This window comes from Equus przewalskii, chromosome 6 (assembly GCF_037783145.1).
Source record: "Equus przewalskii isolate Varuska chromosome 6, EquPr2, whole genome shotgun sequence".
NCBI lineage: Eukaryota > Metazoa > Chordata > Mammalia > Perissodactyla > Equidae > Equus > Equus przewalskii.
Window position 1 is genome coordinate 47,716,452 of NC_091836.1, and position 24,957 is coordinate 47,741,408.

Sequence of the window (24,957 nt, forward strand, 5' to 3'; positions counted from 1 at the left end):
TGTGGGCGGAAGTCCTTTAATTGTTAGATCATAGTACAATTCATGAGTATGTAGTTAAGGAACAAGTGGGAGATAATGGTTTATTGCCTGCCAGTCATGTTCCTTTAAGGCTCACGGGTAGCATGTACACATGCTACTACATACATCACATGATCTAGAATTGACTGCTTGGTCCCTCCCAGAAGAGGAGAATTTAAAATATTAATGAGATTTTAAGAGGCACCATTCACTTTAGTTCACTTAATGGCTTGAGGCAGATAGAACTGGCTTCAAGCCAGGCTGCTTGCAGGAACCTTCCGTGGTTAGGCTATTCTGGTAACTTTACCTCTGCAAACACTCAACAGATAGTGTTAGTTTTTATCAGATCCTCAGTATCTCCTTCTTTGACTCTTTCCTAGTCAGAGTATCTGTGCCTGTGTACCTATCTGGCAAAACTATCTCAGACTCACGTTGTCAACAAAGATCCAAATGGATAGAGACTAATTATTGCATATGGTGAGGTGAGTTTCAGTTTGCGTGTGTAAAGAAGGATCACAGTTCCGGAAGTCTCCTCCCAGCACTACCTTTCAATGTACACATCCCTGCTGAGGAGGAGTTCTGACTGGCATTCTGCTCAGACACTTAAACTCAGGGGCTGTCAGTCAGGCGAAGGGGGCGTTTCTTGCGAACTGTCCAATCAGAGGCGGCTCCTGGGCAGGTGGGTGGGGCGAAGCGCCCCAACCCCCGGAAGTTGCTGCTGCTCTAGCCGCGCTGGGGCGGCGTTTGCCAGCCGTTACAGGCTTCACGTGGCTCTGCCGCCTGTTCTGTGAGCTGTCACCTGTACCGAGCTCGGGAGTCACAGGAACGTCGCCAGCGGACCCAAGAAATCTAGAAATGGTGAGATTTGGGGCCCGGAGTCAGGATTTGGGGGAAGAGTGTCTGGCCCAACGTGGCCTCCCCTTCTCGCTCCTGCCCTGCTCGGGGTCGGTTGCCACTTGCTCCTAACGTTCCCTGGTAGCTCTGCCACAGCCCCTGTCACCCTGTGACGTGCAGTGGCCGTGGGGGTCGTAGGAAGGACTCAGGGGACCCAGGAGCCCTGGAAATGGTGAGTGGCCCTGGGTGAGGACGCGGGAGGAGGGGCTGGTGGGAAGCGGCGGGGCGGGCCCGGCCTCCAGCGGTCCCCTCCGGGGTCTGCGGCCCCGAGTCCGCGGTGGCGCCTCTCGGCTCTCAGGCCCCTCCGGCCGCAGCGTGGGGGCGAGGCCGGCAGCCGGGCCCCGGGCGACCTGTGGTCCCTGCACGCGGCGACTTGGGCCGGAGCGTCTCTGGGCAGCTGTGCGCTCGCAGCCCTGCGTGTCCCAGACGGTGCGGGGCCCGCCGGAGGGCCCGCAGGACAGTCGGGCCTCGGTCTGCGGGGTCCCTGCGCGGAGGGGCTGCGGTCTGTGGGGTTGCCAGTGCTTCCTGTCTCCCTGGAGGGCACCCATTTGCCTCTGAATTTTCCGTACATTGGTGGAACAGGTTCTCAAATCTACAACCCTGTCCCCGAGTCTAGGTCTTTCCAGGGCTGGCAACAAATGCGTAAATGTCCAGTCTCTCCTTCATTCACAAATGCCAACTTCGTGCGTCCGATTCACAGCATTGTTATCAACTGTTTGTTCTTGGTGAATTTGAAGCAGATCCAATATTTTAATTGTTTATCATTTTCTCACAGTAAAAGAATGGCTGTTTTTAAGAGATTTATTTTGTGTGTGTGGATAATTTGCAGGGGTAAATTATAACCTCCTGGGACTACGTTCTATGAAATCCTCGTGCCTCTCCCCCAGGGTCTTTCCTTGGCAGAGACACCCCATGGAATGTGCTTTGGGTGGATGTTTCCAGGATGGTCTGTCCTGTCAGCACTGTCCTTACCTGAATTGTCACCTATAAAAGATTTGTTCACTTTATTTTAGTCTCAGTTTTTCAATGAATAAAAATTTATTTATTCAATATGACTTGAAATACAATATAAAATATTTCCAGAGACAAGAAAGAGGTGAATTTCAAAAAAAAAAAAAAAATAAAGTATTCCAGTTTTACATCGCATGGATGAAATTCTTTCCCTTTTTTTCTCTCCCATTGTGTGTACTCATATTCTGAGGTCTGTTCTTTCATTTTGGGTGAGTTTAAATGAATTTCTGGACCTGAAGTCCTCAAGTATGATTAACAGTTTATAAAAAAATTACTTGTCATGGAAATAGGTTATATTAACATATTTTCCTTTCCAGAATGCCATACATTCATGTGGGGTTTCTAGTTGAACTGGCAAAGTTCCATGCAATTTTTTTCCCTCGTTTCCACATAAAGACTAGCTTGAGTGTTTTAGCTGGATTGTTCATACACTGGGTTTGTGTCATTTAAAACATCATTGCTGGTCCAAAAAAACTCCAGTGGGGCTGGAGTACTGAGGGCAGAGAGTCTAAGCTGAGGCCCCCTTGGGCCTGCAGAGGGAAGGACTTGAGAGCCCAGTTGTTCTTCCTGGGGAGCCTCCCCCTGCAGGTCTCCTACTGCTCACACCCCCATGGAAGGAGCCTTTGTCCTGAGAGGAGCTGCAGAGCCCTGGAAAGCTGGGGGTGCACGTGCTCATGGGTTGGGGAGTGACGCCCTTTCTGAGGTTGTAGCTGTGGATTCCGTGGCCCTCTTTCTAGGTGTAAGTTGGAGTTTTGCATCCACAGTGAAGGTGCACTCAGAGTGTAACTTGTTCACAGTGTAACTCAACTTTGAAAGTCATAGTTCTGTGTCCTGGGTTAGGGCCCATTAACCTGGGGGTCCATTTGGGTCAGAACCTTAAACTGAATCCGGCTGAGAGTTTCCTCACTGTGAGAAGGGAGCCTGAGAGAGGGAGCATGTGCACTGTTCCCTGGGGAGAGGAGGGTGTGTGGGACTCCCAGAGCTCCTTCCTGTGGCTGCTCAGGTGCCCTCCCCTCCTTCTCCAGGGACTGACCCCCTCCCGGGCTCTATCTCCATCAGGAGAGTCAGGAACATGGGACCTTCTGACTGTGGCTTTCCTTCTGTTCTGTGGGAAACAGGCTGCTCATCCAAGCTGATTCCAGTGTTTGTGTTTCTTCCCTTTAGATTCCTTCATCAATGGACTAGTGCAGCCCTTTGGCTCTAGTTTCCCTTAGCACTTGGGCCCTGAGACTGTAAGTTGATAGAGAGATGGGATGTGAGGAAAGCAGGAAAATTTTTTCATTTTTTGATTGGTTTTCTTTTGTGCATATCTCTAGAGAACATATTAATTTAAAAGGCTAAAGCAATTAAATTCTATTTCAATCATTGTGAGGAAAACTTCTGAAAGCTTCTGTATGTCTTTGAAAATCCAATACAGTTAAGGATTTAAACTCAAACCCTGAGTGCATTGTAATAAATAATATGCCACTTATTCCTGAAAATACCCCACTGTGAGCTATAGGGGAAGGATAAACTGGGATGCCGCGTGTCCTTTTAGTTAGAAAGAGATTTGAAAAATTTTATTTTGTATGGTTTACACTCCCGTAACTGTTAGTGTTTCAAAGAGTTAAATCCCAGAATAGTTTCCTATGTACAAGAGTTAAAATTACAGAATATAAATGTCTCTGTCTTAAAAATCAATCTGTAAGGCAGCAAAGTCTAACTTGAGAAGGCTCACTGCCAACATATCCTGGTCCCCTCCTGCACTGGTAATCAGTAACATCCAGATACACAGTTTTGATCATTTTTGAGCCCCTGTTAGTGTTTCTTTATATAAATCAGTTGAGAATGCATATTTTTCTTGCCCACTTTGTCCTTGTAATGAGCAGTCAGACTCCACATTTTGGGTGATGACTCACAGCTTAAGCCCCACCCACCCTCTTCCCCTTGTGTCCCAACCTGGACAAGCTGAGGAGGAAGCCTGGGAGTTCTCTCCTCTCGAGCAGGCAGGAGATTCCCACACCAGCCCCTGCCTGTGTGCAGAGCTCTTGCCCCGGCCCCACCCCCAGGCCCAGTGAAGCCCCAGGCCAGGCTCCATTCCTTGCTTTCTGAGCCCTGTCAGAGCTGCTTGAGAGGCCGGCCCTGCCCTCCCCTCAGACCTCTGTTGTGTGAGTCCTACCCTATGTGTGTTTGTGCCACCCTAGCATCAGTCTCAACTAAGTAATCACCCTTCTACAGTTGGCCATAACAGTTGGCGCCCTGAGCAGGATGTCCAGACGTGACCCCTACCTGTGGGTCTGTCTTCTCTTGCTCTGACTTGCTCCCCTGCTCTGCTGCCTGGTGGCGGCATGCACTGTGGGTGGCTGCTTGCTGTGAAGCCCATGCTGTGAGCTGTGCTGCCCCGTGTTGCATTGTTGACCCACCAAGCCTCAGTTCTAGGGGCAGCTGACCAGCACTAGCAATTTGAAGATTTGTAGGCATTTGGGAGCAGGACTGTGGGATTGGGACCTCCTTAAATGAGTCTTGGGTCAGTGTTTCTGGTGGGATTTATCTGTGTGTTAGAGTGAAGCTGTGACAGAAGCCGTGTTGGCCTGACATACTCCAGGGATGAGGGTGGTAGGCAGGGATGATACGTTTGCAAGAGGTGGGTCCGTCAAAGGGCCACTGCTGAAAGAGCATTCATTTACAAAGAAAGATAAGACAACATGTAGGTGGTGGGCTGGGTCCACACTCCTAATAGCAGAGGGCTTTGCATGACCCTTCAGTACTTCTGCTGCCCCCGGCTGTACTGCCATGAAGATCCTGACCTTCAGGATTGTAGGGGACAATACCTATGGCACCCCTGTGGCACAGTGTATAAATTCAAACCTGACTTAAGCCCCGGGTTGAAACCCTATAAAGTGAACAGTGTCATGGGTAGGCTCCTAGCCCTGAAGGCACTGTTTTAAGGAAAAAAGTTTATAAATACCAGGGTAGAGAGGAATCCCCTTCCCTGAAGTGTATCCCATGAGGAAGAAAATGATAGAGGAAAGATCAGAAGGAAGGAAACAATACTGAAACAAAGGTCCATAACTTGTCTCAACTGAACGTCTAGAATGTATTGAATAAATTTACATAACAAAACAGATAAAGGTAAACTGCTTGACTTTTGGGCCTCTACAACACAGGGTCTGAATTACTTTTGCTCTCTGATGTAATGCACGAATTCAGAAAACTTCAAGTAGTTAATCAACACTAGGTGTCAAATTAGAGTTATACCTGGGGATCCCTCTAAGTTTAAGGAAGGTGCCCCTGATAATCTTAGCGGTGTTAATGAATGTAATAGAGAGGACAGAACAAATGTTTCATTTTTAGCCATCAGAACGATGGTTTTGACTAAATTCTCTATGGTTATAACACCAGTTGTCCTAAAATATCCCAAAGTGAGCTGGGAAGCTCTGAGCCAATGAGCAGGAATTAAAATTAAGTGAAGCTTTTGTCACTTAGAAATTGGCTTAACAGATTGGGACCCCAACGATATTCCCTCCCAAATCAAGCAGTTAATATGGCCCAAAGTAAATTGTACAGGGTCTTGAAGGATTGAAAATTGTATAGAAAACCTACTTAATGAAGGGGTGATTATTCTCAGTGCTTCTTTTAACAGCCAAATTTGTCCTGTTTTTAAACCTGGAGAGAATGGATGACACCTCAGAGTGGTTTACCAACTTGAGGCAGTGGTTGTACCACACAGACCTCTGTACCCAGTCCCCACAGTATGGAAATTACTGACCACAGCCAACCAGCAATTGATCAATACCCTGCTCTCACAGGTTTGGCTGAGTCTGTTCTGTCCAGTCCTGTGTCCACAGCCTCTCAGCTGCACTTGGCCTTCCCCTCTGAAGAGACATGATGCCCCTTTACTGGGTTGTCCTCATGGATCTTCCACAGCTGTGCTCTCCCACAGCCACTGCAGGTGGGGTCTGAACTGCATCCTGGTTTCTGCAAGAACACAGGTATGACGTTACATTAATGACATCTCCTCTGAAGACATTCAGAACATACAAATGTGAAAAAAAGGAGATTGCAAAAAGTGGATGGGACATTGCCACTCATATGATGTGAGGCCCTGACAACTTTGTTAAATTTCTGGAAATTATTTGATATCTGAGCCCTGCTTCTTCTCTGAGACCATGAAGAAATAGCTGTTATTTCCCTTAGCATCCACAACATCTACTAGGTTCTTTTGTTGTTCCAGAGGTAACGTATTTCCTGTATACAAATTTTATTTGAGCGTATTTGTGCTGTTCCTTGCAAATTTGCCACCTAGAATGGCACCCCCTACCACAAAAGTCTGGAGACTGTCTTCAAATTGTCACACAACCAACACTCCTGTTAGTGCCCTCAGAGACTTCTTCACTACAGAGGCCTCTGACCTTCTGTCATGCCTTCTGGGATACCCATCATGGCCGTAAGTTGCCCATAGCTTCTGATGCAAGAACTAGGCCTAGACCCCACAATATATGCCATTAGAGCTACAGTGACATAAGGCTATCCTGCCAGTAGATGGCCCTGAGCATGGAACCATCTATCCAGCAGTCCATTTTGACTTGTGACCTGGGAACAGCATTCAGAGAGCTCAGCATGGCTACTGAGACCCCCTGGAGACATGATGGAGGCAAACGTGGGCCCTCTGGGATATCCTGCCTGCAGGAGGGGGTGGTCTTCCCTGTCCTCAGTCTCCTACCAGCTACCATGGTATTGAAGGTGGTCGCCTTTCCCAGAGTCCGAAGCTCCCTGGTGACCTCCTTAGAATTCACTGAGTGGAAAGCAACAGGATGTCATAAACTTTTGGCCCAATAGCACCACATTTGTCCATGATGGAGCTCAGGCAGAGTTGTTGCTTTTCATGTCTTAATTGTGACATCCCTGATGAAGGACTGCACCAAGGGTCGTCACACTGACCTTACATCAAGCAGTCGTCTTAGCTCAACCAATCATTGGCTCTACCTGCAGACATTGCAGACTATGAGTGATTCCCTGAGAGTTGCCCCTTTTTGGTAAAAAGAAACTCTGGGAATCTTGGCTCACAGTTACCTACAATAGAAATCAAAGTAACACTTGTCTCTATGCGTACAAAGCCCACATGCAAAGCCCCACGAGGACACTTTATCCGCATGGGAGTTCCAGACAGTACTGACAGTAATGAAGGCACTCATTTCACTTCTCAGAACATACAGTGCTGGGCTCTTACCAATGTAAAAAATAGACCTTTCTCCTCTCTTTTAAGTCTCAGGGCACATGCCTCAGAGCAACTTAATGGCTTGTTGAAATAAGTTCACATTAATGGAATGAAAGATGGTCTGTTTCTGTCATCAGTCGTGAATATTAATGTGCCTTCTTTACCTGTTTTCCTAGTAGACTTTCCTTTTTTTTAGCATCAGTTGTAGGTTTACCTAAAAGTTGACTGTAAAGTACAGAGATTTCCCACATAACCACTCTGACTCCACACAGTTTGCCCTGTATTTTATATCTTGTATCACTGTGGTCCATTTGAAGGGCCAGTTTGATGCACAAAAGCTCATAGTTTACATTAGTGTTAACTGTGTTATGCAATCCCTGGGCTTTGGCTAATGTCAAATGGCATGTCTCCATCATTTCTGTATCATATGGAATATGTGTACTGTCCTAAAAATCTCCTGTGCTCCCCTGTTCACTCCTCCCACCCCTGAATCCCTGGCAACCAGTCACCTTTCAATGTCTTATCTTTGATTTTTTCTCAAGTGTCACATGCTTGGAATCCTACAGTGTGTAGCCTTGTCATATTGGCTTCTTTCACTTAGAATATTATTTTGAAGTTTTCCCATCTTTGGCTTGATAAGGTGGTTTCTATTCCTTACTGAAGAATGTTTTACCCTATGGATGTCCCTGTGATTGTTTATCCTTTCACCTATTGAAATTATTCTTGGTTACATCTAGGTCTTGACAATAATGCGTAAAGCTCCTGTCAACATTCATGTGCAGGGTTTTTTGTGAACATCTGTTTTCAGCTCATTTGGGTAAGTTCAAAGAACGTGATGGCTATATCGTAGGGTAAGAGTAGGCTTCGTTATCAGAAACTGCCTTTTTTCCAGAGTAGGCATAACGTTTTCCATTCCCACCAGCGGTGAGTGAGGGTTCCTAGTGCTCTCCATCTTCACCACCTTTCACTGTTCTCAGTGTTTTTAATTCCAGCCATTATCATAAGTGTCTGGTGATATCTCATTCTTCTTTTATTTGTAATTTGCTAGTGATGCATGACTTTGAGCATTTTCATGTGCTTATTTACCATCTGTATATCATTGCTGAGGTGTGTGTTCAGATCTTTTGCCCATTTTTAACTGGGTTGATTGTCTTCTTTTTGTTGAGTTTTAGGAGTTCTTTGGATTGTTTTGGTTACCAGTTCTTTATCAGATAAGTGATTTCCAAAGATTATCTGCCAGTCTATGACTTGTTTTCATCTCGTAACATTGTGTGTCACTGAGCAGAGGTTTTTCGTTTTAATGAAATCAATCTTATTTTTTTCTATCTTGGATTTTGCTTTTGGTGTTGTATCTAAGAATTAACAACAAAACAAAGACCGCATAGGTTTTCAACTATGTTATATTTTAGGTCTATTCTGGTTTTACATTAATACTAAGGTCTATAATTAAATTCTAATTAATTTTGGTGAAATTTATCTAGTCGTGTCTTGATTCTTTTTTATTTTTTGGCCAGTGGATGGCCAGATTTTCTGGCAGTATTTGTTGAAAAGATGTTTTCCCATTGATTTGTTTTAGGTCCTCTGTCAAAGATGAGTTCACTATATCTGTAGGTCTATAGAAAACAATTGACTTGTATATTAGCATTTTATCTTTCATCCTTCCTCTACACTCTTCTTAGTTCAAGGGATTTCTCTGTTATTGGGGATTCTTTGAGATTTTCTCCATAGACAACCTTGTGCCACAAGGATAGTTTGATTTCCTGCCTCCCAATTTATATACCTTTTATTTACTTTTCATGTTTAATTGCATTAGCCTTAGCTAATTTTATAGCAATTCTAATAATTCTAGTACAAGGTTGACTAGGAGTGGTGGGAGGGGACGTCCTTGCCTTCCTCCTGATGTTACTGGAAAGCATCTAGTTCCTTCAGTGTAGTCCACTAACATTAAACAAGAGCCCCGTTGATGTAGAGGGAGGTGTGGGCAGAGGGGAAGCATTCTCCAGTCCGGTGATTGGGTCTCAATGTTTTAGTGAGCCTGTGTATCTGGGCTTGAACTTCTGTGGTACAATAAGAAAGGTATTGGATCTTTGTCTGTTGTTCCTAGAAAAACCTCTTGAAGCCCTTGGAATTACTTGAGCGATAAGGGTGATAGATTTTTTGTTTTAATGAGGCAACTCTTGAACAGCTATTAGATGGCTTCAGGATGGGGGTTGGACACTGGAAACACCAAGCCTTGATTAGAGGCTTGGAATTTCAGCCCCAGCTCCCAGCCCCTGTGGAGAGGAGAGGGGCTGGAGACTGAGTTAATACCAATGGCCAATGATTTAATAAGTTGTGCTCATGTAATGAAACCTCCATCGGAACCCTTACAGACAGAATTCAGAGGGTTTCTGGGTTGGTGAACACACACAGGTGCTGGGAGGGTGGAGTGTCAGAGAGGATGTGGAATCTCTGCAGCCCCCTCCACCCCCCTCACCCATACCACTGCCCTACTTTGCCCTATACATGTCTGCCTTTTGTGTGTTCCTGAGTTGTATCCTTTATAGTAAACCAATAATAGTAATTAAAGCAGTTTGCTGAGATCTCAGAATCATTTCAGTAAATTACCAAATGTAATAAAGTGTGGAGGGAATCTACAAATTTGTTGACAGCTGAGTAGAAATGCTGGCAGCCTGGGCACCCCATTTGTGGTTGGCATCTAAAGAAGGGCAGTCTGTGGGACTGACCTCTTATCCTGTGGAGCCTGATGTGAACTCTGGGTGGTTAGTGTTAGGATTGAATTGACCTGTTGGACACCTCTTTGGTGATGTAGAGCTGGAGAAGTGGCATTGGGACAGGTGCCAAATATTTTGTGTCAGGAGGGGAAAAAAATACTATCATCCTCACATGTACCCCACCTTTGAGAGCAGAGAAGACTAGAAGAGACTCAAGTTGGCTCTTTCCCTCCCCCCAGGTCAGGTAGGCTCTGGAAAATCCCAGTCAGTTATGCTCTTGTGAAATAGATTACTTGTAGGTCATGCCTTGTTAAGAACAGAATATTTGGGGTTTATTTTTCAATGCCTACATTTTCTCTTAATTGTGGAGACAATGGTTTACCCTGTGACCTCAATTCTCTGATGGAAGAGCAGGTATCTTGGCTTTTTCCTTCTGAGGACTGGAATCCAGCTTCTGAGCTCCTTGTATGACAGACCAGGACCAGAAGTCTCTGACTCCTTTTTTACCCCAGTTTTATTGAGGAAAAAATTGACGTACACGACTGTGTAAATTTAAGGTGTCCAACATGATGGTTTGATTTACACATATGGTGAAATGCTTACCACAGTAGGTCAGCTAACGTCCATCTTCTCATATAGACAGAATAAAAAGAGAGGAAAGAAGAAAAGAATAATCTCTTTGTGATGAAAACTCATGGGATTTACTGTCTTAACAGCTTTCCTATATATCACACAGCAGTGTTAGCTATACTCATGTCGTACATTACCTCCATAGTAGTTATTTATCTTATAACTGGAAGTTTGTACCTTTTGATCACCTTCCTCCAATTGCCTCCCCACTCCCACCTCTGGTAATCAACAGACTAATCTCTTTTGTATGAGTTTGATTTGTTTGTGTTTTATTTCAATTCCACACGTAAGTGAGATCATAAAGTATTTGTCTTTCTCTAACTTATTTTACTTAGCATAATGCCTTCAGGTTTCATCTGTGTTTTCAGAAATGGTAGGAATTCGTTTTTTATGGCTGAATAATACTCCATTGTTGGTATATTTATATATACCAATTTTGTGTCCATTCATCCACTGATGGATGCATAACTTCTCCATGGTAGGCAGGCACCTCAGCAACTGAGGATGTCAACATTGATCATTGTTTTCCCACCTTATAATATATTTTAAACACTGAGAAACTGCTCAGGTGTGGATGTAAACAATGGGCAGCAATACCAAAATTCCTACCTTCTTGGGGTTAACTGCAATGGTTCCCCATAAAGATAAGGCAGAGACAGAGTTCATCTTCATTTTAGCCATGGTTAAATGTTTTACTGCATGGGCTATTTGAGCACGATCCAGATACACGATTATCCAGAACTTGAGACTTCCATTGCTTTGGGCCATGGGTGTTTGTGGTATCTCTGTTTCAGTTTAACTTCAGTTGAAAGGATTTGAAATTGCCTTCTGATTCAGCATATCATTTTGCTGCTCTTCAGACTGAATGACACAATTTGTACCCCATGAAATCCTCAATTTTCTCCCAGTTTGAGGAAGGGTTCAGGTCATCTGCACAGCTGTAGCCCATCCTTTGTTTTCCTATGAGTAGAATGATATCTGTGCAAGTTCAATGTGATTTCCTGGTTAAAACATTAAAAAGAGCTATGAATCTTTAGAGGGTAATAATCCAAGGAATGATTAAGGTGAGCTATAGACAGAGGCACACTATCATTTTGAGTAATATCCTATGTGGTGGCAAAGGAGATAAAATGGACATCCTCAAACTGGGACATTTTCTATGCCTTTTTGTAAGAGGAGTAGCTAGGAGGTTTTTGCTTCAGTAATTCACAAAGCCACCAAAGCCCATTTTTAATGTTTTCAGGGATCATTCCCATATGTTTACATTTCCAGGAGGTGTTATGGAAGACGGGGTAAAACTTGAAACAGCTTTTGTTTCATTAAACAACGTGGAAATCCAAGCTTGTTCCCTTTTTTCGGTGCTAACTTGTCTTTTCTTAGCAGTGTAGAAATTATGTGATTCTGTTATTATTAGTGTATCATTTGCTCCCTTGTCCCCATCCTTCCTCCCATAATACAAGTAAAGAAAGTTAAGCGCAGGGTTTTACCCATTTCACAGAGCTCATAACAGTGGAATCTCTTAGTGTTGAAGACATAGTGGGCAATGTCAAAAATTTTAAACTCACAAGAATGTTGCAAGGTTTGTATAATCATGCACTCTTACAAATGTTCTATCAAAGTTCCCAAAAGAACTCATAAGACAACATGGTGTTCCATTTATATCACACTCTGGAAAAGGCAAAGGTACAGGAACCTAAACACATCAGTTCTTAAGGGTGGGAGGGTTCAGTACTAATGGGCACCATGGGACAGTTCCTTTAGGGTGATGGAGTGTTCTCCATCTTGATGGTGGTGTAACTACACATTTATGAAAACTTATAACACCTCTTAAAATAGTATGGGTATATACAAAAAACAACTGAGAGAAAACAATAAAAATGTTTTCACATGCTAGGAGAATGTGGAATTCTCCTGAACTTTGATTGCTACGTGTGCAACACTTCCTTCCACCACCTTGGGTTCCTTATTAGGATAAAGAAGAAGGAGAATGAAGGACATAGGCCGTGATAGACTTTTCCTGGTACCCAGTCTGAATTAGAAAACGTCCTCTAGGGCTACACCTACCCTCGTGTTATTCACATAACTGGTGAGAAAGTGACAGGGCTCTCGGCCTCCATCCTTGACACCAGGTTTCCTGGGTCATGTCCTGGGAATGCCATGGTCTGAAACATAACAAGGCATCTAAGACATCTCTGCAGTGGGATCTGCCTGGGCATATCCTAATCTAATCCTTGGGCACCAACATCATGTCTTCCCAGAGCAGGTCTTGTGGCTGTTTCCAGTCCTTAAGTTTCCCATTTCAAGCCTACTCTGCCTCCTTGCTGGGAAAAATATTTGGATGCAACACCTGTCCCACTCTGTGCAGATTTTCTGTTGTGTTGAACTTAAAATCAAAAGAGCCACTTATATTACCAGTAAAATGGGTTTATTCAGGAATAGCAGAGGAAGTATGATTCAGGATATGCAAACTGTGGTGAATCATCGGCGGGTAGGGAGAACAGAACAGATGGGCTTGTTTTTATAGAGGACAGGAGGTTGCTGGGAGGGGCTGTTTGGAACAGAAGTCCATGGAAGGAGATTGAGAGTTCAATATGGTGACAGTGGCTGAGTGTGGTGGTTTCTCATTGGCTGGGCTGTTGCTGGGCAAGGAGAAATTCTTGCCCTCCTGGGGTCTGTAAAGTAAGCATCTTCCTGTTGGGGAATGGGAGGTACACTTTTTCCTTTTTGGGATCTGTAAGGTATGGTCAGTAGTAGTGTGTAAGAGTTCCCCCTTCAGGTCTTCCTGGCCCCATTTTAAGTGAGATTCCTGTATTTTCACATTTGCAGCCCCAGGTGACTGTGAGGTGAGGCAATGGCAGAACCCAGAATTCATGTCATGAGGCACAGGCCCCTGTAACACAGTACTCCCCACTGTCACATTAACATCACCTCTGCACCAACAAGCACAGTTTCACAGTAGTCTCAAAATCACCAATAATGTCAAAAAGACAAGGTCTGCCTTGTCCTAGCTCTGGGAGTCCCTCAGGTGCCTGACTGTACCTAAATCACTCTCCCTGAGATCTCTGGCACATTCCACCCTGTGGTTTCAGTGGCTCCTGTGCAGACCATGCCCAGTTCCCTCACCTTAGAACCCGCCTCCAGAATGAGTTTGGAGCCCACCCACCAAGGCCTGTGCTTACTTTTTCTGGAACAGGACTCACCCTGCAGAGTTCCAGTCCCAACACCTGTGGGAAATGGTGGTCTCAGCCAGACCCTCTGCAGTCCTGGGGCCCCCTCCCTTCACATGGCTCCCAGAATGCAATGGGCACCACACAAAAGGAAGTGGCAGAAATGGCAGGGGTTTCCACCTTTCCTGGAGTGCACAGCCCTGTTTGTTGGAGGTGAACCCACTGTTTCTGACAGGAAGAGGCAGAATGAGCCAAGCCACGTCCCAAATGTCCTTGCAACAACTTCCAGTGCTTTCCTGGGTCCCCAAGGTGATGTCTCTGTGGTTGGAGACCTGGGGGCAGAGGTCCACGGCCTCCATCCCCATCAGCTAGTGTTGCAGGGTGGGCCAGTGATCAAGGCCCTGGTGAGGGTGGCCTGTGGGGCTGACCCACGCGAGGTCTGTGCACAGGTGAGAGCTCAGGGGTGATGGATCCCAGACCACAGAGACTGCAGTCGATGACTCGGTGGCTGGGCGAGGATGCACAGAGCTTTGTTGTCCGCACTGAGCTTCCAATGGGAAAGCAAAGTGAGGAAGGGACATGTGTGGGGGGCACATTTCTGGAAGTGATCATAGCAGCGTGAGGGGCTGGAACACGGTGATCACTGCAGCCATCGTGGGCCCTGACTCTCCCTCTTCAGGGCCTGAGCTGTGTGTCTCTGGGCCATTATCTCTGAGCCTGTGTGACTTTGGGTGTCTGTGTGTGGGTGTGTAAACGTGTGTCCAGTAATAAAGCCTGTGTGATTTTATCTGTCTGTCTGGGGACTGTGTGTGTATGTCCTTAAAATCTGGAATGCTGTTATGTCATTTGGTGCCTGACTGCCCTGGTAGCATCTCCCTCACCATGTTGAATTGAACTGATGTGAGCAGACAAATCTTTGTCTTCTTTCTGATTGTATTATCATGTGCTTTATTTTGTGTCTTTTAAGATGTTTTGACATCTTGGGGGTCCTCTCAGACATAGGGAGACCCTGCCCCTCCCAGGGGCACCTCATTCCACGTTGGCGGTGGACAGCTTGTCCGGAGCAGGCCTCTCATGTGCATCCCGCCCTATCCAGTGCCCTGTCCCTACAGACCTCCTTATCTGCCTCTCACATGCCAGACAGTATTCCCTGCCCTAAACCCACCCAGGGCCAGGAACCAGATGACTGAGGACTGTCCTTAGGCCCCAAAGGCTGCTGGAACTGTTCAAAGCAGCCAGTCCTGAGCTGCTCTCTCTGCCCTGACTCACATTTCCTGTGGACCCAAATGAAGGCTGTGGCCTAGATTTGTGTCCCCCTCCTGATTCTGCCTCCTGAGCAGCCCTGATGCAGCCCCTGTGAGCCTACCTTGCATGGGGTGCCCCCTTATCTTGGGAAATGTAAGTAATAAAAATCTTTCGGGGGCTCGCCCAGTGGCACAGTGGTTAAGTTCGCACGTCCCCTTTCGGTGGCCCGGGGTTCGCCGGTTTGGATCCCAGGCGCAGACATGGCACCGCTTGGCAGGCCATGCTGTGGTAGGCATCCCACATATAAAGTAGAGGAAGATGGGCACGAGTGTTAGCTCAGGGCCAGTCTTCCTCAGCAAAAAGAGGAGGATTGGCAGCAGATGTTAGCTCAGGGCCAGTCTTCCTCAGCAAAAAGAGGAGGATTGGCAGCAGATGTTAGCTCAGGGCAGATCTTCCTCACCAAAAAAAGCATACCTTAAAAAAAGAAAAAAGGCAGTAGCTGTCTTTGGGAGAGAAAGGATCAAAAACCAATTGGTTTGGGTTTTGAAAGGAAGGGACTGTGTTAAAATTTTTTTTCCTCTCTCTTGACTGGGCCCTACAGACAGTGATCCAGGAAATCAGGGTCCGGTAAGAATTCTCACCCCATACTGGCTTTTGCCATTGCTCCCAGGATTCCATCTGCAGGCTCTAAGTGGAGTTTAGACAGCATAGCTCCTATTTACCAGAATTTGCCAAAGTTTTTCAATAATTGTAATTATAGTTTCTATTGGCTGTTTAACGGAATAGTGTAGTAATTTACTAGAAAATCCCTCAGAGTCCCCTCACCATTTGGAAGGGCCTATGTGGAGGCCTTCCTTTGAATGTAGATATGGGGGTGTCTGTCAGAACTTTTGTTTATTGTCATGTAGCCTTGTTTTAGGTATATCTTATATCTTTAATTTTTCATTAAGTTTTTGCAATGAAACTTTCAATAATCAATGTTTGTAACTTTGAAGATTTTATTTTTAGGTGCATTTCTTAAATGATCTTCTCTAATTGGAACATTCCTTGTAATAACCATTCTTATTTCCCTGAGAGCTGACAGCAGTTTGGTGGGACCCTTAGCTGTAAATGGAGCATCACCCACGTTTCTGTCCAGCCTGATCTAGCTGCACATGGGGTGCAACTCACTCTTCTATCCAGCCTTGTGTTGGGGCCGCAACCTGAAGATTACCAAGCCAAGCTCTCATGACACAAAAAATCTTAGTAAGATGTTGCCCTTTTTTTGAAGATTTTATTTTTCCTTTTTCTCCCCAAAGCCCCCCGGTACATAGTTGTGTATTTTTAATTGTGGGTCCTTCTAGTTGTGGCATGTGGGACGCCACCTCAGCATGGTTTAATGAGCAGTGCCATGTCCACGCCCAGGATCCGAACTGGCAAAACCCTGGGCCACTACAGCGGAGCACACGAACTTAACCGCTCAGCCACGGGTCTGGCCCTGCCTTTTTTTTTATTTCCTGAAGGCAGCAAATTGTTGGATCTTGCTCTTTAATCCATCTCGACACTCCCTGTCTTTTTTATTGGAGAATTCAATCCCTTTACATTAAAGGTGATTATTGATGTATGAGGGCTTCATGCTGTCATTATATCACTTGTTTTCCAGTTTTCCTGCATTTCCTTTGTTTCTCGTCCTGTTTTGTTGTACCCATTGAATTATGTAGTTTTGTATGACGTGTTTCTTTGTTTTCTCTTTCTTTATTTTTTGTGTCTCTGTTCTGCTTTTTAGTTTAGTGGCCACCTTGAAGTTTGTGTTCAGAATCTCGTGTATATCATAGTCCATTTTCTGATGGCCTCTTATTTCCTTAGTCTAAACTGATTCAGTCCCTTTCCTTTTCCCCTCCTAAGTTATTTTTCTCATATCATATTCCAACTTGTGTTGTGAGTTTGTGGTTAAAGTGACAAGATTGTCTTTGTTTTTGGTGTTTTCCTTCCCGTAAGCCTAATGCTATAGTTGAATATTTGCTATCCTATTCTGATTGTAACTATCTCCTTACTCTGTGTTTTGTGGCCCCTTTCTCCCTTTTTTTATTTTTTCAAGTACGAGGGCCCTCTTCAGGATTTCTTGGGGTGGGGAGGGGAGGTCTCGTGGCTACAAAGTCCCTTAGCTTTTGTTTGGGCAAGATTTAATTTCTCCCCCATATCTGAAGGATATTTTTGCTGGATAGATTATTCTGGCTGAAGATTTTTATCCTTTAAAGTTTTGAATATGTCGTTCCAATCTCTCCTAGCTTGTAGGGTTTCTGTAGAGAAATCTGCTGAAAGCCTGATACGGGTTCCTTCTGCCTTTCTGCCCTGAGTATTCTTTCTTTGTCCTTCATTTTTGCCAGTTTTACCACTATATGCCTTGCAGTAGGTCTTTTTACATTGACAAGTCTAAGAGGTCTGGAAGCTTCTTCCACACATATTTCCCTATCTTTCCCTAGATTTGGGGAGTTCTCTACTATTATTTCTTTAACAAGCTTTCTGCTCCATTCTCCTTCTCTTCGCTTTCTTGGATACCTATAATTCTTATTTTGCATTTCCTCATTGAGTCAGATATTTCTCAGAGACTTTCTTCATTTCTTCTTAGTTTTAGTTGTCTCTCTTCCTCTGTCTGGAGCATTTTAATTATGCTGATTATGCTGATTCGCTCCTCTGTGATGTCCATTCGAGCATTCAGGGAATTGTATTTTGTTTTATCTCTTCCATTGTGTCTTTTGTCTCTAATATTTCTGATTCTTCTTTATACTTTCAATCTCTTTTGTGAAGTAGCTCCTGAACTCGTTGAATTGTTTCTCTGCATTCTTTTACCTCGTGGAGTTTTTTGATGATGGCTATTTTGAATTCATTGTCATTTAGCTTACATATTTCTATGTCCTCAGGACTGAGTTCTGGGTGCTTATTGTATTCTCTGTGGTCTGGAGATTTGATGTAGTGTCTGGTGTTGGAAGGTTGGGTCTTTCTCATTCTGGTATTATTCACTTGCAGTTACAGCCGATCGCCACTGGGTGAGGATTGAGAGCTGTGTATCCTGAGCCCTCTGCCTTCAGCTGAGATGGGGTGGGGTGGCGCGGGACGGGGCGGGGCAGGAACGCTTTCTCCAGCTTCTAAGTTCCTTAAGTGCAGGATCGGAAGTTGGCAGGGCATCATCTATAGTGGCTGGATGGGAAACACTTCCTATTGAAGTTGAAGAATTGACATTTTATGTTCTTTGGAGGAAAAGTACTGTTAAATCCTTCAGATATTCTATAATCATTGGCAAATTGACTATCAAACCATTGTGGACTTCAGTGAACTCCCTTGCAATGTGTAGCTCTTAACCTGTCCCTCAAGCCTGGCAGAGTGCTTGTGTTTGACTGGAAAGAGCTGTTCTCGCACATTCTTGTCTCACTATGTGTTCTAAAAATTGGCAGGAAGTAGCCTTGAGGCACGTGAGTATAGCAGTTTTATGGTCTCAGTTGTCACACCTCCTTCCTTTGTCTGAGCTCTAAGTTCCAAATAACTTTCTGGTCCCACCAAATCATACAGAGAAAGAAAGAAAGAACTGGGTCTGTGATAAATATTATGTGTTAAAAGTGATGCTTCCCCATAGGAATATTTACATTCAGCCAGCTGCATCTGATCCTTGTAATGATGGCCTGTAGTACTTTAGGACAATGTGGCCAGCTGGCCTTCATTAAAGGTTTGATTTCTACAGGTCCCCTAGACTCTCTTTTTGGTGATGGGAGTAGAAAAAAAGTTTCCAGTTCTTCACTATGTTTTTATCCATTGAAACCTCATGCAGATTTGACCCTCTGCCTCATGGAGTGCTGTAACTGGTGGATAATAAGGAAGGAGATGAAAGAATTTTTCTCACAAAGAATCGTCAGTCTTTTTTTTTTTTTTTTTAATATTCTGAATGGTGTTTTTTTTATTATTTTTTTTTATTGAGTTATTGATAGGTTACAATCTTGTGAAATTTCAATTGTACATTAATGTTTGTCAGTCATGTTGTAGGTGCACCACTTCACCCTTTGTGCCCACCCCCCACCCCACCTTTCCCCTGGTATCCACTAAACTGTTCTTGGTCCATAGTTTTAAATTCCTCATATGAGTGGAGTCATACACAGATTATCTTTCTCTCGCTGGCTTATTTCACTTAACATAATTCTCTCAAGGTCCATCCATGTTATTGCAAATGGAATGATTTTGTTCTGTTTTGCAGCTGAGTAGTATTCCATTGTATATATGTACCACATCTCCTTTATCCATTCGTCTGTTCATGGGCACTTAGGTTGCTTCCACGTCTTGGCTGTTGTGAACAGTGCTGCAATAAACATTGGGGTGCACAGGACTTTTGGGATTGCTGACTTCAGGCTCTTTGGATAAATACCCAGTAGTGGGATGGCTGGATCGTATGGTGGTTCTATTTTTAGTTTTTTGAGGAATCTCCATACTGTTTTCCATAGTGGCTGCACCAGTTTGCATTCCCACCAGCAGTGTATGAGGGTTCCTTTTTCTCTGCAACCTCTCCAACATTTGTTGCTATTAGTTTTAGATATTTTTGTCATTCTAACGGGTGTAAGGTGATATCTTAGTGTAGTTTTGATTTGCATTTCCCTGATGATCAGCGATGATGAGCATCTTTTCATGTGCCTATTGGCCATCAGTATATCTTCTTTGGAGAAATGTCTGTTCATGTCTCCAGCCCATTTTTTGATTGGGTTGTTTGATGTTTTGTGGTTGAGTTGTGAGAGTTCTTTATATAGAATCGTCAGTCTTAAAGTGATAATACTTGTTTAATTCCTTAAAATTTCTGTCATTTCCTAATATCCTCTGTACCCTGCCATTGCAGAGAAATGTGATGTAACATGATGACACTAAAAATGTGTAAATAATTTCCATGTGTTCACAATGCTGTTAAATTGGTGAGGAAGTGTGTATAGGAAATGAGTTTTTGATGATCACAACATAGAGTAAATGCTTGGAGATGACGGAATCATTTATAATCTTTGTCCTTATGGAATGTAGATCCCCAGTGCTGTCAGGCTCATGTATCCTGCTCTACACATATTTGTGGTGTTTTAGGACTCAGTGGACATTGAGGACGTGGCTGTGAACTTCACCCTGGAGGAGTGGGCTTTACTGGATCCTTCACAGAAACAACTCTACAGAGAGGTAATGCGGGAAACCTTAAGGAACCTGGCCTCTATAGGTAAGAGTGAGGACATTCTTTCACTCCATCAATTAGAGAACAAGTGTTTCTTGCCCATCAACACTGTTCCAAGATGTAGAATGTGGCAATGGGGGTGTTGGTAAATAAACGGTCATAGCTCATCATGGACTTAAATCTAAAACTTTTTCTATAATTTCTAATACTTTGGAATAATCTTTCTGGGTCTGCATTTTAGGAAAAATATGGGAAGATCATAATATTGAAGTTCAGTACAAAAACCAGGAGAGAAAACAGAGGTGGGTCACACTCACAATAGGAGGCAGTGTGCGATGTAAGAATTCTGGTATGTTATGAAATTTTAAAAAGAAACAAAGAAAATGAATAACCCTTGCTTCAAATTTAGCAAATCTTAGAAAATTGTCATCAAATATACATTCTGAAATGTGATGTAGAGGATCAGTTATTGCAAAATATTTCACTTGTTAATAGGATTAATGAACTCTATATAAGAATATCACTGTTTTGATCATATGAAGGTGAAAGCCTCTTGTAGAGCATTCATTATAGAATTGAGACAAGACAGAAAACCTAAATGTTTTTTATGAATCATAATAACTATAACAAATACAAAATCATAAATAATGTGCTTCTTATTTCTTACAGTGGTCATATGGTAGGGAGACTCTGTGAAAGTGAAGAGGGTAGTCAGTGTGGAGAAAATTTTAGCCTTATTCCAAATCTCAATCTGAACGAGAAACCTACAGGAGCTAAACCATGGGGATGCAGTGCATGTGGAAAAGTCTTCATGCATCATTCATCCTTTAAAATGCACATTAGATGTCACACTGAACACAAACCATGTGACTATCAAAAATATAGAGAGAAGCCATTTAAATGTAAGGAATGTGGGAAAGCCTTCCCTTTTCCAAGTGCTCTTCAAAGACATGAAAGGACACATATTGGAGAGAAACCCTATAAATGTAAAAAATGCAATAAAGCCTTCACTTCTTCCAGTTCTCTTCAAGTACATGAAAGAAATCACACTGGAAAGAAACCTTATGAATGTAAAAAATGCGGTAAAGCATTTCATTTTCCCAGTTCTCTTCGAAGTCATGAAACTATTCATACTGGAGAGAAACCCTATGAATGTAAAAAATGCAGTAAAGAATTCATTTTTTTGAGTTCTCTTCGAAGACATGAAAGAATTCATACTGGAGAGAGACCCTATGAATGTAAAAAATGCAGTAAAGCATTCTGTTATCCCAGTTCTCTTCAGATACATGAAAGAATTCATACTGGGGAGAAACCCTATGAATGTAAAAAATGCAGTAAAGCATTCACATTTCCCAGTGCGTTTCAAAGACATGAAAGCACTCACATTAGAGAGAAACCCCATGAATGTAAAAACTGCAGTAAAACATTCAGTTCTTCCCGTGCTCTTCAAATACATGACAGAACTCATTCTGGAGAGAAAATTTATGAATGTAAAAAATGCAGTAAGGCCTTCACATCTCCTAGTGCTCTTCGATTACATGAAAGAATTCATACTGGGGAGAAACCGTATGAATGTAAAAAATGCAGTAAAGCATTCACTTTTTCTGCTTCCCTTCGAAAACATGAAAGAACTCATACTAGAGAGAAACCCTATGAATACAGTAAAAACTGCAGTAAAGCATTCACTTCTTGCAGTTATCTGATTGTATGAAAGAATTCACACTGGAGAGAAACCCCGTGAATGTAAAAACTGCAGTAAGGTATTCACGTCTCTCATTTCACTTCAAAGATGTGGAAGAAGTCACACTGGAGAGAAAGCCTATGAATGTCAAGAAAGTGGTAAAGCCTTTATTTCTCATGCAAACTTTTGAAGATATGCACGAATGCATAGTAGATGAAAAAGAATGTAAATGTAATGAATGTAGGAGAGACTTTTGTCATCCCAGTTCTTCCTGAAGGCATGAAAGGACTCACTTGATAAAAACCCTTGAATGTAAACAGCGTGGGAAAGACTTCAGTTGGCCTACATCCTTCTCTTTGAAACTCCCACCAAAAAGAAATATAAATGTAAGTAATATGAAAAAACTTGTTGGAAGTTAGTTTGTATAAATGTTCTAGAAAACTTTCAACATGAAAGAGTTGTTATAAAAGCTGTAAATATATTGTGTTTGTCAAGCCTCTTAAAGTGCAAAATTAGATTGTGGGTTTCTATTAATTGCTTTCAGAAATGAGTATTGCGGTGAGAGAGTTCTGCAAGTGATCCTTCATCAATACTATGTAAGATTAATCAGTAGTGCTTTTTCCTTAAATCAGTTAATGATATTTTCTCTGTAATTTTTTATAATGTCTTAGTTGTTCTCTGTTAAGAGACCATTGAAAAATGACAGCTTGTACTTGTTGGCATTTTCTTATTGGCCTTGTGTTCTAGTTCCTGGATATGCCTAATCGATTGTACATTTTGTACCTTTCTTAGAGAAAGCTCCTTTGATGGGGTGGTGGGTATAGGAGCCTGTTTTTATTTTCCACACTATTGAACGGTTGTAATAAAATTTTTTTATGGTAAGTTTGTCAAAAAGTATACTTTCCTGTGAATTTATTTTCCTCTTTGGGCTTTTGCTCTTTGTCCTTCCTTCTGACTGGTATTTGGTGAATAGACTTTGCATTAAGTAGAGGCCTGTGATAGGGCAACAAAATCTAGAGCTGGACACATCACCATGTATTGTGTTATGTCAATACAGGTAATATTCAGAAACAGATCTTTAAGAATCCATCCCCTTTATGGTTCCATGTTAGAATTCACCAACAGTGTCACTTGCATGAGATTTGGAAGGCAGAAGCAGACGAGGCCTTAATCAGATTCTGGAGCCACCATACAAGAAGAGGGACAGTTGCATAGGAGCTTCAAGGACACCATCCTCAATCCCATTTTGTCGATTCTTTGCTCTTCTAGGCAAGAGTATCTTGAAAACCAACACCAACTGTTTGGATTTCTATTTTCTTAGAGGTATATTTTCCACTATTTCACAAGGTCACATCAAAGATCCATTAGAGTTGGGGTCTTTCTGTAAGGCTTCTTGTGTCCACCGGGAAACTAATTCAGACCTTTGTGGTGGGAGTATTCTCTGATTTCTCTCTTTCCTAGATGATATCTGTATGAAGTCTAATTTGTATAGGAAACACCTTATGCTGTTAATAGTGCTGGTGATTGTGTTTTCCTGTTTCACCATGACATCATTGCTACAATGGGGCATAAAAAGAAGGATGTAGGAGTTTGTTTCTCTGCTGCACTGTGCAGTGGCTGCCTTGACCCGGTTCTTCTACATGAGAACAATCACATTTCTCATGTCAGGAGGACTCTGTGTGTTTCCTGTTACTTTTAGCTGAATATGTTCCCTCAATATGTTTTCAATAATGTTTGATTCTATGTCATTAAAACTGTGTGTGTTTCCTTGTGAAATGAACACCTCTGTAGTTGTTTCATTGATATATTTTGTCAAATGTTTTCTAATCCATCCTATGTTAATAAATACTATTGTGGTTTTATTTCTTCAGAATGTATTAAAATTCATTTTAATTATGGGTTTTCAGATATACCTTGCAATTTCCTTCATTTAATCATTGTACATTATGAGTTAATTTTGTCGTGTGCATTCAAATTCAGGTATTTTTTCCTCAGGCAAGTTTTAATTTTTATTCTTTTATAATTACCATTTTTGTCCTAAAACTAATTCCTAATTTATTCTTAACCCAAAACTTAAAAATCATGGTTTTTCAGTGCCCTCTTGCCAGTGACCTGTAGGATTTCACCTGCAGTGAAAGAGAGGGATGTAATGAATTTGAGGAAGAATGACCACAGACTATAGAGGACGGTGAGGAATAACAGTAACAGGGTGCTCAGAGGACTGCTTACAAGATTTTGGCCTGTGGCTGTTGATTTGATTGCTATTCAAGGAGGAAGGTCACTTTCTGTATTGAAAGCTGTGAGGAGGTAAACTTAATTTTTTGTAAGAATTTTGTCCTTGGTAAATATAATCATTCTTTTCTAGAAGGCAAAAACAATGCAGTGGAGCAAAAGTTATTTTCTAAGAAGTTCCAGTCAGTCATTTTAGTAAGAAGACAGGAAACTTAGTCTTATTTATTATTTGTAATTTTATCTTTTACCATTTTTACTGGCACGATTACAAAACACTTTTAGTTTTGTCCTGGTAATTGTGTACTCTTGTTGAAGGAGGTTTTTGAGATTTTTCTGTTCAGCAGGATAAGACTTGGCCTTGCAGTGGATGCAGCCAGCTCCTGGTCCTCTGGAACAGCTTTTGTCTTTCCTACTTATCATCAAAACACTGATGTATTTCCTATGGTGTACTAGACGCTGTTGACCATAAAGGATCTCAGTGAAATTATATAAATTCACTTCTTAGTACACCACATAATATATTTACTATCTCCTGTATGACTCAACCAAGGGCTTTGAGTTTAGGTAAATTGTGAGATAATGCAAACCTAGCAAGGGAGAGAGACAGGACCACTGTGCCAATCCAGCCTTTCTTTCTCAGAGACTGTGCTCCTGATGCTAATATTTCAACATCCCTCACCTGCCATGCGCTTTAGAGTCAGTGTACCCAGTGTAGCAGAAATAAGGCGTGGTAGGATGTGGATATAGTGCTTGAAAGAAACAAGTCCTTGCAGTCCTGGTGCTTATGTATTTGTGGGAAATGAGAGATGATTACAAATAGTAAGGCTTTGTTTATGACATGAAGACAAGGGCTTTGAAGGAAAGTGAAAAGAGCATTGAGCTAATAGGGAGGCGGAGGTGTGCACACATCTCGTCTATGAGGGCAGGAGAGAGTGAGGATGTCATTGTTGTTTAGAGGTGATCATCCCAGGAGTAATTGAGGTGAGCTGCAGGGATATTAT

The 24,957-nt window shown here is 42.8% G+C and overlaps 3 protein-coding genes across 3 annotated transcripts in view; all 3 read left to right on the forward strand.

Annotated features, from left to right (window-relative positions):
* LOC103568045 (zinc finger protein 709-like) overlaps positions 1-24,957 on the forward strand; it is a 156,857-nt gene that overhangs the window by 82,825 nt on the left and 49,075 nt on the right.
* On the forward strand, positions 733-23,594 carry LOC103568047 (zinc finger protein 709-like). Its single transcript, XM_070625462.1, has 4 exons — positions 733-876; positions 19,962-20,051; positions 20,285-20,345; positions 20,713-23,594. The coding sequence occupies exon 4, from the start codon at positions 20,720-20,722 to the stop codon at positions 21,752-21,754; it is 1,035 nt and encodes a 344-aa protein (XP_070481563.1). The 5' UTR covers positions 733-876; positions 19,962-20,051; positions 20,285-20,345; positions 20,713-20,719; the 3' UTR covers positions 21,755-23,594.
* Positions 998-24,957, forward strand: part of LOC103567649 (zinc finger protein 709-like) — a 216,618-nt gene continuing 192,658 nt past the window's right edge. The window contains exon 1 of the mRNA XM_070625417.1: positions 998-1,084. Within this exon, the coding sequence (XP_070481518.1) occupies positions 1,082-1,084 (3 nt within the window). The 5' untranslated portion in view covers positions 998-1,081. The remainder of the gene's footprint in view (positions 1,085-24,957) is intronic.

Coding starts and splice junctions, on each gene's coding strand:
- LOC103568047 (XM_070625462.1), top strand. CDS start 20,720: ATGGTAGGGAGACTCTGTGAAAGTGAAGAGGGTAGTCAGTGTGGAGAA.